Genomic DNA, 15,544 nt, shown 5'->3' with positions numbered 1-15,544 from the left:
AAAATGCATGCAGCCATAGGGATCATTGTGCCTTATATCCAATGCAGGGAAATTATACTACTGATCCCATTTGAATGTATATATCTCAAAAAAAAAAAAATATATATATAATTATATATATATATATATATATATATACATATATATTATACAGTATATATAATTTCATAATTGAGGTAAGGAGCAAGGAGGGAGATTGCTAGACTCGTCTGGGAGTCAAGGAGTCTCCCTGACAATCGGGGAGAGTAGGGGAGTGTGCTAAAGAGTCAAGTGGTAATTGAACATTTCAGTAATTATTATATTTGCTAGTTGTGATTTTGGAGATTGCTGGCTGAACTTTGAAAGAAGTTGTGGACTAGTGGAAACTGGCTTGACTTGGGTTTTTATGGCTAACATAACATAATAAAATAGAATGCTAAATTACAACTTTTTTAAAAAATAATTATGATGCCACAACTCTTCAATTAATTGCAGTTAAATGATGTGGTTTAATAGCTAAACTCCTTTTCCACACTTGATATACATAAATATTTTGGTGTATTTGTTTGCTTGCAATCTTGGATAAACAGTTTAATACAGGCATCGTTAAAGTGCCTTGTAAATTTACTGAGCTCTTATCTGTCCTTTTGTGCTCTCCTGTTGTGGTGATAAACAGTCTTCTGCATAAAGAATTACATGCAAAGTAAAACGTTCTGTACAAATGCTGGTAAATGTTTTGTTGCTAATGTTTTGAACGTAATTGCCTGTTGGAAGAACTGATAATGGTTTCTTGACAGTCATACAGTATAAACACTCCTTTGCTCTGACAGTTTACAGTATAAACACTGCTCTGATTTGGAAGATGTAAAGACATCTTACACTAAATATACACAATTGAGTCACATTATTATGACCACCAGCTAATAGCCAGAGTAACCGCCGTGTGCAGCGTGGACAGCAGCTAGACGGGCTGGGAGTGACTCAATAAAGGACTGTTAGTTTGGAACAGGTATCTGGAGCCATGCTGACTGCAGTGTATCCCACAGCTGCTGGAGGGTGGAGTATCCATAGAGTGAACACAACGATTGAGGTGGTCCCACAGATGCTGAATTGGGTTCAAGTCTGGGGAATTAGGGGGCCAGGGAAGTACTTTGAAGTCTTGGTCGTGCTCGTCCAACCACTGTCGGACATTTTTAGCCGTGTGACATGTCGCATTGTCTTGCAGGAAGATCCTGTACGCCTCAGGGAGAACAATCCGCATGTATGGGTGTACGTGCTCTGCAAGGATGGCTTCATAACCAAATCGGTTGAGGGTACCTTCCACATGGATGAGTGGTCCCAGAGATGGCCATGAAAACATTCCTCAGACCATAACGCTGCCACCACCAGCTTGTGTTCTTCCAGCAATGGTTACTGGGTGTTTGTTCTCCGATGTTTCTCGCCTGATACGCCAACGTCCATCTGTTCGATGAAGCAGAAAACGTGACTCATCGGAGAAGGCAACCCTTCACCAATCAGCGGAGGTCATATTCCAATACAGGGGTGAAAATGTAATCCTTTTCTGCCGATGCACCTTTGTTGGCATAGGTGCAATTACCATCCGTGCTTCAGTGCCCCATATGCAGCAGGGTTCGCTGAACTGTTGTTTCAGACACATGTCTGGTTGCCCCCAGGTTCATTTTGACGGTGAGCTGATCCACTGTAGCGTGTCGGTCGACCCTCACGCACCTTCGTAGCCGACATCCACCTCTCACATCAATGGCACATAGTGCTCCGCAGTTTCCACGTCATTTATTCACAGTGGTGCAATTTGTCCAGTCATGATAAACCTTCACCACTGCAGCATGCGAACAGTTCAAACACTGCGCTGTTTCAGAAATACTGTCACCCTTGGCCCGACAGCCAATAATCATCCCTATTTGCGACTCTGATAAATCACCCCTTTTACCCATGACAGCAACGAGTGATGTGTGCAGATGGCCTATCGCACACCTTATATACCCACCAAGCCAGAGCACGGCCCGTGACCTACTTCATGGGCTACACGCTGCCCATGTCAAATATAGGAGGGGGTCATAATAATGTGACTCAACTGTGTATTAGGTTATTACTTATATATAACAGCACGTTGTTTCAAAGCATACAACTAACAAGTGTCGCTGAGCATCCAGGTAGTGTCGCTAGCAAGATTATATGTTTTTTTTTTTTTTAATCCACACAAATATGTAACTGAAAGCTTTCTTTGTTATTAGAAGTTGTTCTGTTACTGTGCTATACTTTTTTTTTCAAAGCATGCATGTCATATGTGTTGAATTTAAATTTGTTTCACTTGACAGTAGAACAGTCCTTATACACTACATTACATTGCTGGCTATCTACTATTGCTTCTAATTGACCTACTGTTACATCATTTGAAAAATCAGTCACTATCACGAGCACTTCAAGTAGTCCCAGTTCTAAAACAAACCCCTTTCTGCTTAATTAACTTTTCAGCTATTACTGTCTGCCATAGTTGGGAATCACTTTGCTGTGTCATTTTCTCTACTCTGTAATATTTTAATGTGGTTTGGACACCTATGGTCGCTCTATTACCCTATTTTTACTTAATCATTTGTTTGCAAAGGCGACTTACCATTGCCTATTTTACTTAGGGGTGTTGCCCTTTTTTTCACATGATGATGATGATGATTATCCGTTTAGTCGACATCGACTTTTGGACACTTTATGGATCAGTGAACGCCACTCTTCTCTATCTCTGACCGCTTCCTTCAGTTCCTTTATGGGCATGTTCGTTTCAGCCTTTATTGTGTCCAGCCAACGAGTTCTTTGGCGTCCTCTTCTGGACCCGCTGACGAATCCAAGCATTAGTGCTGATTCTAGGGAATTGGCCCGCATGACATGTCCAAAATACGAGAGTCGTTGTTTGGTGATCTTGCCTTCTAATTATATTTTTGGTTTGACCCGCTCACATATAGTCACACATAGGGCGTGTCAATAAGGACTGAGTTTCATATTATTGTGTGTCAAAAAGGCTACAACACCTTGCCACTGTCTACATCCTCTATACTAGAGTGTGTAATATATATATATATATATATATATATATATATATATTTTACATACACAGTGGGGCAGAAAAGTACTTGGACAGCTACCGATTGTGCAAGTTGTTGCACTTCAAAAGATGAGAGAGGTCTGTAATTTCCATCATAGGTACACTTTAACTGTGAGAGACAGGATCAGATTTTAAAAATCCGGAAATAACATTGTATGATTTTTAAACAATTTATTTGTATATTCTTGCGGAAAATAAATATTTGGACACGTACCAACCAGCAAGAATTCTGGCTTTCACAGACCTGTTACTTCTTCTTTAGGAAGCTCATCTATCCTCCACTCGTTACCTGTATTAATGGCAACTGTTTAAACTGATTAACTGTATAAAAGACACCTGTCCACACCCTCAAACAGTCAGACTGCAGCCTTTCCACCATGGCCAAGACCAGAGAGCTGTCTAAGGACACCAGGGACAAAATTGTAGACCTGCACAAGGCTGGGATGAGCTACTCAACAATAGGCAAGCAGCTTGGTGAGAAGAGAACAACTGTTGGCGCAATTAGTAAAAAATGGAAGAAATACAAGATCACTGACAATCTCCCTCGACCAGCGGCTCCATGAAAGATCTCACTTTGTGGGGTATCAATGATCATGAGAACGGTTAGGGATCAGTCCAGAACTACATGGGGGGACCTGGTCAATGACCTCAAGAGAGCTGGGACCACAGTCACAAAGGTTACCATTAGTAACACACTACGTCGTCATGGATTCAAATCCTGCAGCACCCGAAAGGTCCCCCTGCTTGAGCCAGCACATGTCCAGGCCCATCTAAAGTTTGCCCGTGACTATCTGGATGATCCAGAGGAGGATTGGGAGAATGTCATGTGGTCAGATGAGACCAAAATAGAACTTTTTGGTATAAACTCCACACGCCATGTTTGGAGGGAGAAGAATGATGAGTGGCATCCCAAAAACACCATACCCACTGTGAAGCATGGGGGTGGAAACCTCATGCTTTGTGGATGCTTTTCTGCAAAGGGGACAGGATGACTGATCCGTATTACGGAGAGGATGAATGGGGCCATGTATCGTGACATTTTGGGGAAAAACCTCCTTCCCTCAGTAAGAGCATTGAAGATGCAACGTGGCTGGGTCTTCCAGCATGACAATGACCCCAAACACACCGCCCGGGCAACTGAGTGGCTCCGTAAGAAGCATTTCAAGGTCCTGGATTGGCCTAGCCAGTCTCCAGAACTCAACCCAATAGAAAATCTGTGGAGGGAGTTGAAAGTCTGTGTTGCCCGGCGACAGCCTCAAAACATGACACATCTAGAGAAGATCTGCATTGAAGAGTGGGCCAAAATACCTGCTGCAGTGTGTGCAAACCTGGTCAAGAACTACAGGAAACGTTTGACCTCTGTAATTGCCAACCCAGTTTACTTTACAAAGTATTGCGTTAAACTTTTTGAATGTCCAAATATTTTTTCTCAGAAAGAATATACAAATAATTTGTTTAAAAATCATACAATGTGATTTCCGGAATTTGTTGTTCTGATCAACACACACACACGTGCATAAATATTGGAACATTGGCAGAATTTTCATATTTTGGCCTCTATTCACCACCACAATGGCTTTGAAATGAAACAAACAAGATGTGCTTTAACTGCAGACTTTCAGATTTAATTTGAGGGTAATAACATCCAAATCCGTTGAACGGTGTAGGAATTACAATGGTTTCTATATGTGCCTCTAACTTTTTAGGGGGCCAAAAGTAAAGGGACAAACTAAACAATTCTAAATCTAACTTTCACTTTTTAATACTTTGTTGCAAATCCTTTGCAGGCAATTACAGCCTGAAGTCTGGAACGCATAGACATCACCAGACGCTGGGTTTCATCCCTGGTGATGCTCTGCCAGGCCTCTACTGCAAATGTCTTCAGTTCCTGCTTGTTCTTGGGGCATTTTCCCTTCAGTTTTGTCTTCATCAAGTGAAATGCATGCTCAATCGGATTCAGGTCAGGGGATTGACTTAGCCATTGCATAACATTCCACTTTTTAGCCTTAAAAAACTCTTTGGTTGCTTTTGCAGTATGCTTCGGGTCATTGTCCATCTGCACTGTGAAGCGCCGTCCAATGAGTTCTGAAGCATTTGACTGAATATGAGCATATAAATATTGCCGAAACACTTCAGAATTCATTCTGCTGCTTTTGTCAGCAGTCACATAATCAATAAATACAAGGGAACCAGTTCCATTGGCAGCCATACATGCCCACGCCATGACACTACCACCACCATGCTTCACTGATGAGGTGGTATATTTTGGATCATGAGCAGTTCCTTTCCTTCTCCATACTCTTCTCTTCCCATCACTCTGGTACAAGTTGATCTCATCTGTCCATAGGATGTTGTTCCAGAACTGTAATGGCTTTTTTAGATGTTGTTTGGCAAACTCTAATCTGGTCTTCCTGTTTTTGAGGCTCACCAATGGTTTACATCTTGTGGTGAACCCCCTATTTTCACTCTTGATTGTGGACTTTGACACATATTTACCTACCTCCTGGAGAGTGTTCTTGATTTGGCCAACTGTTGTGAAGGGGTTTTTCTTCACCAGGGAAATAATTCTTCTGTCATCCACCACAGTTGTTTTCCGTGGTCTACCAGGTCTTTTGGTGTTGCTGAGCTCTGCGGTGCATTCTTTCTTTTTAAGAATGTTCAAAACAGTTGATTTGGCCACACCTAATGTTTTTGCTATCTCTCTGATGGGTTTGTTTTGATTTTTCAGCCTAATGATGGCTTGTTTCACTGATAGTGACAGCTCTTTGGATCTCATATTGAGAGTCGACAGCAACTGATTGCAAATGTCACACCTAGAATCAACTCCAGACCTTTTACCTGCTTAATTGATAATGAAATAACGAGGGAATAGCCCACACCTGTCCATGAAATAGCTTTTGAATTGATGGCCCCATTACTTTTGGCTCCTTAAAAAGTGGGAGGCACATATAAAAACTGTTGTAATTCCTACACCATTCACCTGATTTGGATGTAATTACTCTCAAACTAAATCTGAAAGTCTGCAGTGAAAGCACATCTTGTTTGTTTCATTTCAGAGCCATTGTGGTGGTGAATAGAGGCCAAAATATGAAAATTCTGTCAATGTCCCAATATTTATGCACCTGTGTGTGTGCGTGCGTGCGTGCGTCGTGTGTGTGTGTGTAGACGGTGATTGTAGGAGAGCACACAAGTTATCATCCCAAATATTTTTTTTTGGTGCAAATAGCATGATATGGAATTTAGCTCCAATGTACAAAATGAAAACACACCATTTTGGTAAAGGCGGCAGCAGTCTTTCCGTATTTCCATGTGGCAGCCAGATGAACGTGATCTGAAAAAAGGGGGTTGGAAAGAGCATGCGCCTGATAGTGTAGTAAGTAAAAAAAAATAAGGTGCACCTGCTCTGAAATAAATGTGCGTTCCAAATAAAAAATCTTTTAAGCTTATCTGAGATTCCACACAGGGAAGACGATAGATGAGATGAATCCGGGATTCTGATGATTTGGAAACCTTTAGTGGAGGGGCTCGGTCAGACCCAGATTAGAAAGATAATATAGTGCAGTATTTCTTATATTAGTTATGTCGCGGTACTAGTATAATATGCATACTAGATTGCACTTGTAAAACAGCATGTAATTAGAGATTCCTGATCGCTCCTCCACCCTTGGTAACCCAAGCCCCTTTTACATGGGTAGGTTATAAGCTTTAAACCAAGCAGAAGTGGCCCATCACCAGTGGTGATTTTCCAAAAGGGATTTATTACAACATGACGAGGGGGATATGGAATACAGGAACAAAATAAAACAAATCAATTGAAAAGAGAGAGGTCTTATCTGCATGTAGTCAGTGTTCTAGAAGAGGCTGGTATAGTGGTCCCAATGCGTTTCGTCCTGCTGGAGTTCCTTAGCGGTGATATTGGGTCTCCATGGGTGCCCCTTATATAGTTCACTAATGGGAGTAATGGGCTGAGATTTAGGTTTGGCGCTAATCGTTCTGCGCATGCGCAGTGAGCCGCGGCCATGTTTATGAAGTCATCTGTGATGTCCGCAATAACCCATATTGCCTCGCAGCGGCCATCTTGTGGCATCCGCGATAACCCATATTGCCTTGCGGTTGGTGCCACGCATGCGCGATCTGCGGCGGACATCTTATGGAGCCATTTCCTGACAAGGGCCATATCTTAGAACAAAACCGTTTAATAAAATGCACCCATATGGATGGTTATAATATTTAAGACCTTTAATATCCTTAGGGAACTGTCAAGTCCATTAAAATAAGTGGAGGAACTATCTAAATGTTAAGCTGGCCACACACTAGACCAACTTACATCCAACCAGCCAACTAGTTGATTGGTTGGAATGAAAATCTGGTAAGGAATGAAAGCAAATGACAATCAGCAATTTGCTCCCAAACACCAGAAAATGGACAAAAACTGTTGTTTGAACAAATTGTTTAGATCAAACATTTAATAATATTGTCTGAACGACCATTTTCATCTGTTTTCTGGCATTTAGGAGCAAATGCTGATCATCATTTACTCCCATTCCTTACCAGATTTTCATTCCAAGCAATCAACTAGTTGGATGGTTGGATGAAAGTTGGTCTAGTGTGTGGCCAGCTTTAGTCTTTCAAACGCTCTCTCAAAACTAACCTTCACCATAACCTATTGACACACCACCTTATATTATTCCTACTGAGTGTTTTACCAGCTACAGTTTCAGTTGCCACTCTGAGTCCCAGTACTTACTGGACAGTATTAAGTACTGACTGGCCAGCCCTGCAGAGATTTCTGGCTTCTTATCAATAAGTGATAATGAAATATGAAAGCCGTACGGATTTATCTACTGAAGGTCATGCCCTATATTGAGTATACTTACAAAACAGCATTTTATAGCTGATCTATATAATGTTACTTTTTAATGGCAATACTTGTTTCATCTCACTTTTATATTATTATTATTTATGTATATGGCACCACAAGTGTTCCACAGCGCCTTACATAGTACATAAACAAATAAGTGAACAAGAAGCCAGTGACTTACAGTACAATACATTGCAGGACAAGGTTTATATACATTGCTGCATCAGCGATTATAACACTCAAATAAGCAGCAGGGTGTAAGCAATTAAGTGTGTTAGGTGCCCTAGTGGGGAGTAAGGAGTAGATGAAAGTATAGCTAAAGAGAAGCACAACAGGGTAGAGAGCCCTGCTCGTAAGAGCTTACATTCAAAAAGGGAGGAGCCGACAAACAGGCGTGAAACAGATGGGGTAGACAGGGAGAAAGGAGGATGTAGCAGCTGGTTAGGATGAGAGCTGGAAGGATTTGATGAAGTAATGGGTCTTATGAGCCCATTTGAAGGATTGTGGAGAGTCTTATGGGAGAGGGAGAGAGTTCCAGAGGTGGGGAGCAAAATCTTGAAAGCAGGAGTGGGAGGAAGTAATCAGTTGGCATGAGAGGCGGTGTGCATATGTTGAATGAAGAGGGTGGACAGGAGTTTATGTATGTTTGATGTATGGTTTATGTACCTTGTAGACCGTGACATGGATCAGTAATAAAAGCAATTTCATCACTTCTGTAAAAATCTGATTATATGATGAAAGCAATTCTTATTGTTAACTGAGTAGACGGTATGTAGTTATGTGAGGCGGCCGGTCACAATCCCGACTGCAGAATTCCGGCTATGGATTCGTGATAGGCGTTGAGATACTGACTCCTATCGTAATCCTGACACCGGAATCCAGGACGACGCGGGCCCGAACGAGGCAAGTCCAGGGCGCCCATCCTCTTAGCTGCGGGGGGGGAGGGTTAGGTTTAGGGCACCCTGGGGGTACTTAGGGTTAGGCACACCTGGGGAGGGTTAGGCGAGGGGAAGGGGGGGTTAGGGTTAGGCACCACCGGGGGGAGGATAGAGTTAGGCACCCCACTCGTGAAGTTTAGGGTGCGGGGAGGGGGGGTTAGGTTTAGGCACCCCTGGGGGGAGGTTAAGGTTAGGCACTGGGGGGATGTTAGGATTAGGCACTCCTAAGGGATGCTTAGGGGGGGAGAGGGGAGGGTTAAGTTACTTACGTGCCGCTGTCGAGGTTTCCGCCCTTCGGCTAGCAGCTGTCAGTATTTCAATCCCATTCCGAATAGACAAATGCCATATCTGCATGACGTTGTACAAATGTGCCATTCATTTATGGTAAGGTATGCATTCGAAACAGTCTGTGTCTTTTAAGAGAAATGTGTTTTAATATATTTCTTGTAAGCATCCTGTTAGTTTGTGTGGTGTCAGTCAGTACTTACATAGATGCTCCAGGATGACTATGAGCCATCTACATGGCCAAGTTTCTTCAAATACACACCCCCATTTATCAACCATGGTTAACACCAGCGCAATTATTTTGTTTAGTATTACCGTGATACAAACAAAATAAAAATTACAGGTATTTACCAATACTTACCCCTCTGGCAAGGTCCCGCAAAGTCCAGCAAAAGACCTCCTCATCTGTGAGGTCCTCTGTTGGTAGCCTAGCACTGCCAGCGCCGGGGCTCCACTGTTATGTGCATGACACGAGGACCCGGCAGTGCCTGGACGGCTTCTCTGGGTCTCCATTGCCGGCAATGGGGACCCCATTGCTCTCGCAATCTAAAAGATTACCGCTGTTTTGTTAAATCCAGAAAGGGTGGCATAATTGATGGCACAACTATCTCTTCTAGCCCCAAAGTGCGCTGTCTTGGCGTTATCCTGGACTCCTCCCTCTCCTACAAACCACATATCCAGAGCCTCTCACAGGCCTGTCGCTTCCATCTCAAAAATATTTCCAAGATTAGACCCTTTCTCACCCAGGATGCCACCAAAACCTTCATACACTCACTGGTCATATCCAGATTGGACTACTGTAACCTCCTATCTGGCCTCCCCAACTCCCATCTCTCTCCTCTCCAGTCTGTCCTCAATGCTGCTGCTCGACTCCTCTTCCTCTCCAAACGCTCTACATCTGCCTCCCCTCTCCTACAAGCCCTCCACTGGCTCCCCTTCCCTTTTAGAACCCAATTCAAGGTTCTCACACTTGCTTACAAAGCCCTCACCCATTCCTCTCCCATTTACATCTCTGACCTCATCTCCCTCCACTCTCCTGGCCGCCCACTTCGCTCAACCAATGCACGCCGCCTCTCATGCCAACTGATTACTTCCTCCCACTCCCGCCTCCAAGATTTTGCCCGTGCTGCTCCCGACCTTTGGAACTCTCTCCCTATCAGAATCTCCTCCTCTTTACAATCCTTCAAACGGGCTCTCAAGACCCACTACTGCATCAAAGCCTTCCAGCTCCCATCCTAACTTGCTGCAACATGCTCCTTCCTTCGTTTACCCCATCTGTGTCACACCTGTTTGTCTGCCCCTCCCCTTTAGAATGTAAGCTCTTACGAGCAGGGCCTCTATCCTCTTGTGCTACTTCTTACGCCCCACCAGGGCATCTAACACTTGGTTGCTTACGCTCTGTTACATATCTAGGTGTTATGGTCACTTATGTATCAATGTTTATTATCCATGTCCTTGTCCTATTTTTTACTGTAAGTCAGTTGTCAAATTATTTGTTTATGTACTTTGTAAGGCGCTGCGGAACACTTGTGGCTCCATATAAATAAAGGATAATAATCACCCATTTAGTGAGTGCTAAAGGGTTATGCTTTGTTGATAATGGGGGCCACAGTCTGTTATATTTCTCTATCAGTAGGATTCACGGGTGTTACGTCTCAGTTTTTTTTTTTATATAATCTACCTGAATTTAACTCTCTCTTTATGTGATAATGAAGCAAATATACAGCGTAGGGCGGGGGATGGGGGTCTGCCAAGTGCATTCATTATACTGTTTCTGTCAGGAAATGGTTCTTTCTGATCCTGCCATGCATCATGTACAGCAACTGTGCTGTGTGGTATTGTGGTAAGGAAGCTTTGCAGGGTTACTTATTACAGTTTTACAGAAACCACCACTTACATGATGATTTGTATGAAGAAAAAGACTTCAGCATTCCATGATAGTTATTTTTTTTTGTTTGTTTTCCACCCAAAAACACAATGTTTCCATCTTCGCATACCCTAGCTACTATGGTGATATTCAGTTGTCTAACATGTATGTTTACATTTCTTGTGAGAGAAACCATAATGCTGAATTTCTTAGAGTTGAAGAAAATACAGGTATTAGATACAACTTTCAGTGAGGTTGTTACTAATGAGTCCTTAGAGATTTTAGGATCATAAAAGATCCTCTAAAGCAGGGTTCCTTGAGGTTTGAGTTTGGGAACCTCTAACAGTCCAGGTTTTAAGGATATCCATGCTTGACCAGGAGTGACTTAATTAGTACCTCAGTCAATTTGATTTAACCATCTGTGCTCAACCATGGATATCGCTAAAACCTGTTTTGTTGGCGTATATTGAGGACCATGTTTGGGAACCTCTGCTCTAAAGAATTCCCTATATAACTCTACCAAAGATTCACAAGAGACAGTGCAAACCATGCTTTTGTTTTTTGTTTTCTTGGATTCCGCACATGTTTAGTCCACTTCTTCCAATATTTTTAAATAGGATTTTGAAACGTTTTGAGCTAACTGTGCAGTCATATTTGTAGTCTACATCTAAACACTTTAAAGATTGATTTAATAGAGATACTACAGCTTGAGTCTCCCATAACCAAAATACAAGAAGTATTTTGGATATCGGAATTTTCCGTATTTTGAAATATTTGCATACAATAATGAGATTTCTAGGGGATGGGACCCAAGTCTAAACATAGAATGCATTTATGTTTCATATACACCTTATACACACAGCCTGAAGGTTTTATACAATATTTTTTTTAAATTTGTGCTTCAAAAAAAGTTTTTGTTTGAACCATCAGAAAGTAAAGGGTTCACTATTTCAGTCGTGCTCAAAAAGTTCTGTATTTCAGAATATTCCATATTTTGGAATAGTTGGATATGGGAGACTCAACCTATACTCTTGTTACATTTTAAACCAGAAAGCGTGTATACCTGTTTCAACATTGAACTAGGTGTAAAGGTGCCCACACACATACCGACTTTTCATCCAATTTGGCTGATTTCGACGAATCGTGACGACAGATCATGTAAAAAATGGCCAAATCGTGAGTTTCTACTCTTGATCACGATGCCGATGCTCGTCCCCGCTCGTCGTACCTCGCATCTTCAGATCTGCCGTACTATAGGGCAGATTAGCCAATCTGGGATACAATGCACTGGCTGCAAGATAGATCTTAAGTCAGATTGGACATTTTTAACTCGTGACCACGACTCCTGGGGAGAGTTCAGGGAGAGTTCAGAGGAAATCGTGTACATCGGCTGATTGGGAGCAAGTCGGTATGTGTATGGGCACCTTTAGAGCTACAGCCAATGTTTCAGATGCTTGACAATACAGTAGGTTACTACTATATTTTCCAGCTTCTTCTTTTTTTTTTTTTTTTTTTTTTTACACCATCGAAGATTAATGAACTGATAGCCTAAAGTTGGTACTGCTTCCACTTGCTGCAAAGGCAAATGATAAAATAGAGCATTGTTAATATGATTCTGATTCAATTAGCCTTCAGCCTCCTGAGTTATGCTGGGTACACACTGGCCGATATATTGGCCAATCAATTGATCGGCCAATATATCGTGCCCCCGTCGGCCAGTGTGTACAGACAATATGTCTGTGAATGATGATGTTCAGACATATTGCATTGGCTGTGCTGTGCAGCCGATGGACAGATATGTCTGCAGACATATCTGTCCATCGGCAAGTGTGTACGGGCGATCAGCCTATCACCCGTACACACACATCGGCAGCCGTGGGGAGGGGGATGGGACACACCTCCTACCCAGGCCGGCCGGACCCGCTGCAGCATGCAGATGATGGTTGTTCAGTGTATATGAACGACCATCATCTGCAGATATATCGCTATAGTGTGTACCCACCATTAGTCTCTCTGCATATTGCCTGCAATTACACCAATGAAAACATCGTCAGCAAAGAAAAAATTTGCCTATGGTTGAAAAACTTACCTGAGCATAAGGACGCCCACTGCTGCCTTCTCATATGCGTACAACGACGCTTACCGGCGTAAATATCGGTAACATCTTCGTTCATCGAGCGGCCATCTGGGCTGCCACTGACTCTGCAGCTCTCCTGACACGCAAAGGGCTCGTAGGAGTTTGCAAGGGCTAATTTATGCACACCCATGTATCGGCGTTTAAATAGTCAGACACGCTTGTGTTTTTCTGACCACCCCCTGTTACCACCCCCAAACTCTGACTACCTGTCATTTACTTTGCAATGGATTCCTCGTAGTCGCACTGCGATCATTGTGTGCTTGCAGTGCGGCTAATATGCATGCACGATGGCAAACAATTGCTCGGTCTGCGTATGAAATCGCCATTACGTCACAATGACATGCACATTTTGTTGGTAGATGCAGATTTGAACGCAAGTCATCAGTCATTGCTTCTGCATTACGTGCACAGGAGAAAATGCTTATACTTGCCCGTATGCAGAGTTGTACGCATCTCTACAGCCAGACAACCCCTATTTGTACACTTGGCCATCATTACCGGTGTGCACTTGCACCGGATCTATCATTGGTGCAAAAAAATTGGTCAGAAAACAGGAATAATGACACATATGCATAACTGCATATCTTGCAATTCCGTTGACTGAACATTGCCTCCATGCAAATGCCCCTGTAACACCCTAGTTGTGTCCCTTCAACCCCAAGTGAAGATGTGACGGAATTGCGAATGTCTCTGCACTACCCATACTAGCATATGCAGGGACATGCGCAATGTGAAAACCCGCAAAATAAGTCGGCCTCCTGCCTTACATTTATGTCTGCGTCACCCCTTTTATTACAAAGTTCCTTAGATATAGATTGGTAATTAGAGTGCTGTTGGACTGTTTACTCCCAAATTACAATACTAAAGCACTGCATGGCACTCCAAAGCAAACAGATATGCCGTAGCACCTTGTGTTCAAAATCTACAGTTGTCATTTGAGAGAAATATATTTTGCATATGTAGCTTGGTTTGCAAAACCCTTTGCAATAATCACAAACCATTAGCATGATTTGACGGAAACCTCATTTATTATGGATTTCCAGCACATAAAGCGAAATATGCAAAGTGTTTGTAAATACTTTACCGTATGTTCATTTAGAAACTGCTGGGCAACCTTTTTTTGTTTTTAAACTGAGTAGTAGTTTATTCCGTGTACTGTATAGTTGTCCACTTTTTGTGGGAGACCTTTAAAATTGGTAGCTGTGAATTTTTCATGTTTCTTTTTGCCTAGATGAACCTTAGTCATCATGTCAACACACTGTTCCAACAATCTTCTGGTGCGCAGATTTCCGACTGTTACGCTACAAAAATAGTTTGTTTTTAGCTTGCACCTCTATAGTTGAGCATAAAAAAGCAATCGATATGTCTGCCCGGAAATTCTATGGGGCTAATTAGATTTGCCCACCAGTACTGCAGAACACAAATAAAGGAATTGTATGGAACTTCTCCTGTCACTTTGTATTGAGTATGACGGCAAAGATGGGTCAATGTGCAGCCTGGCTGGCATTTGACTGCAAGGTGCGAGGATACATCATCTCTCATCTGAAATCCGATGAATTGGTGCAGGTGCTAAAGAAAAAAAAGCGTTGTTCACACATTGACATACTCTTTCACCTGAAATAAAGGGTGTTGAGGTGTGAGTTTCAAAATTTAATGTAGGTTATGGTCTTTTACTAGCCTGATAGACAAAATAATATATCCTATTATCTCTCTCCGCAGACAACAATCGTTCAGAACAACCGTCCTGCACAGATGAAAGATGACTACGCAAAAATGGGGACACTCTTTGGTGAAATCAATAAAATTCTGCTTGACACTGGCTTCTCTCGGATGTATTTTGGTGAAAGGACTGTGGAACCTGTACTCCTCTTATTTTTTGGGATAATGCTTTGGTTCCTTGGCTTACAAGCTCTAGGATTAGTGTGTATACTCTGCCTTGTTATTATTCATATACAGTAATGAAATATGGCACGTTTCTTTGTGTGAATGGATTGTTTTATGTAAAATGAATATATTTAAAAAAAAAAAAAACTTTTTATCAAAGAAAATGGCAAAAGCAATATTTTAAATTAGAGAATTTGCTCATAACCTCCAGTTATGTAAATGTTTTGCATTGAACAATTAAAACATTTTCAAAAAAAAAAAAAACCTCTTCAAATATCCTTTTTTTGCTATTCTTTTCATTTTATTTTCTTTCTGTACCACAGGACAGTTGATGCATTTATATAAGCTTTAACAATTGTATTCAAAACATTTTTTTAATGGATGCCCATGACTTCGAGAACCTTACTGAAGATGATGATCTGTAAACAGTGCTAAGCTACCTATTAGCATTCAGAGTGCTCTATTTTACAAACCCTTT

General features: G+C 42.0%; 1 protein-coding gene across 1 annotated transcript in view; it reads left to right on the top strand.

Moving 5' to 3' along the window:
- Positions 1–15,271, top strand: part of FAM241A (family with sequence similarity 241 member A) — a 47,948-nt gene extending 32,677 nt beyond the window's left edge. The window contains exon 2 of the mRNA XM_088456414.1: positions 14,902–15,271. Within this exon, the coding sequence (XP_088312540.1) occupies positions 14,902–15,141 (240 nt within the window). The 3' untranslated portion in view covers positions 15,142–15,271. The remainder of the gene's footprint in view (positions 1–14,901) is intronic.
- The last annotated feature ends 273 nt before the right edge of the window (positions 15,272–15,544 follow it).

Source organism: Taudactylus pleione, unplaced genomic scaffold (genome assembly GCF_031769625.1).
Source record: "Taudactylus pleione unplaced genomic scaffold, aTauple2 ptg000703l, whole genome shotgun sequence".
NCBI classification, from domain to species: Eukaryota; Metazoa; Chordata; class Amphibia; order Anura; family Myobatrachidae; genus Taudactylus; species Taudactylus pleione.
The sequence above is the reverse complement of the archived record's forward strand: the minus strand, read 5'-3'. Positions and strand labels throughout refer to the sequence as shown.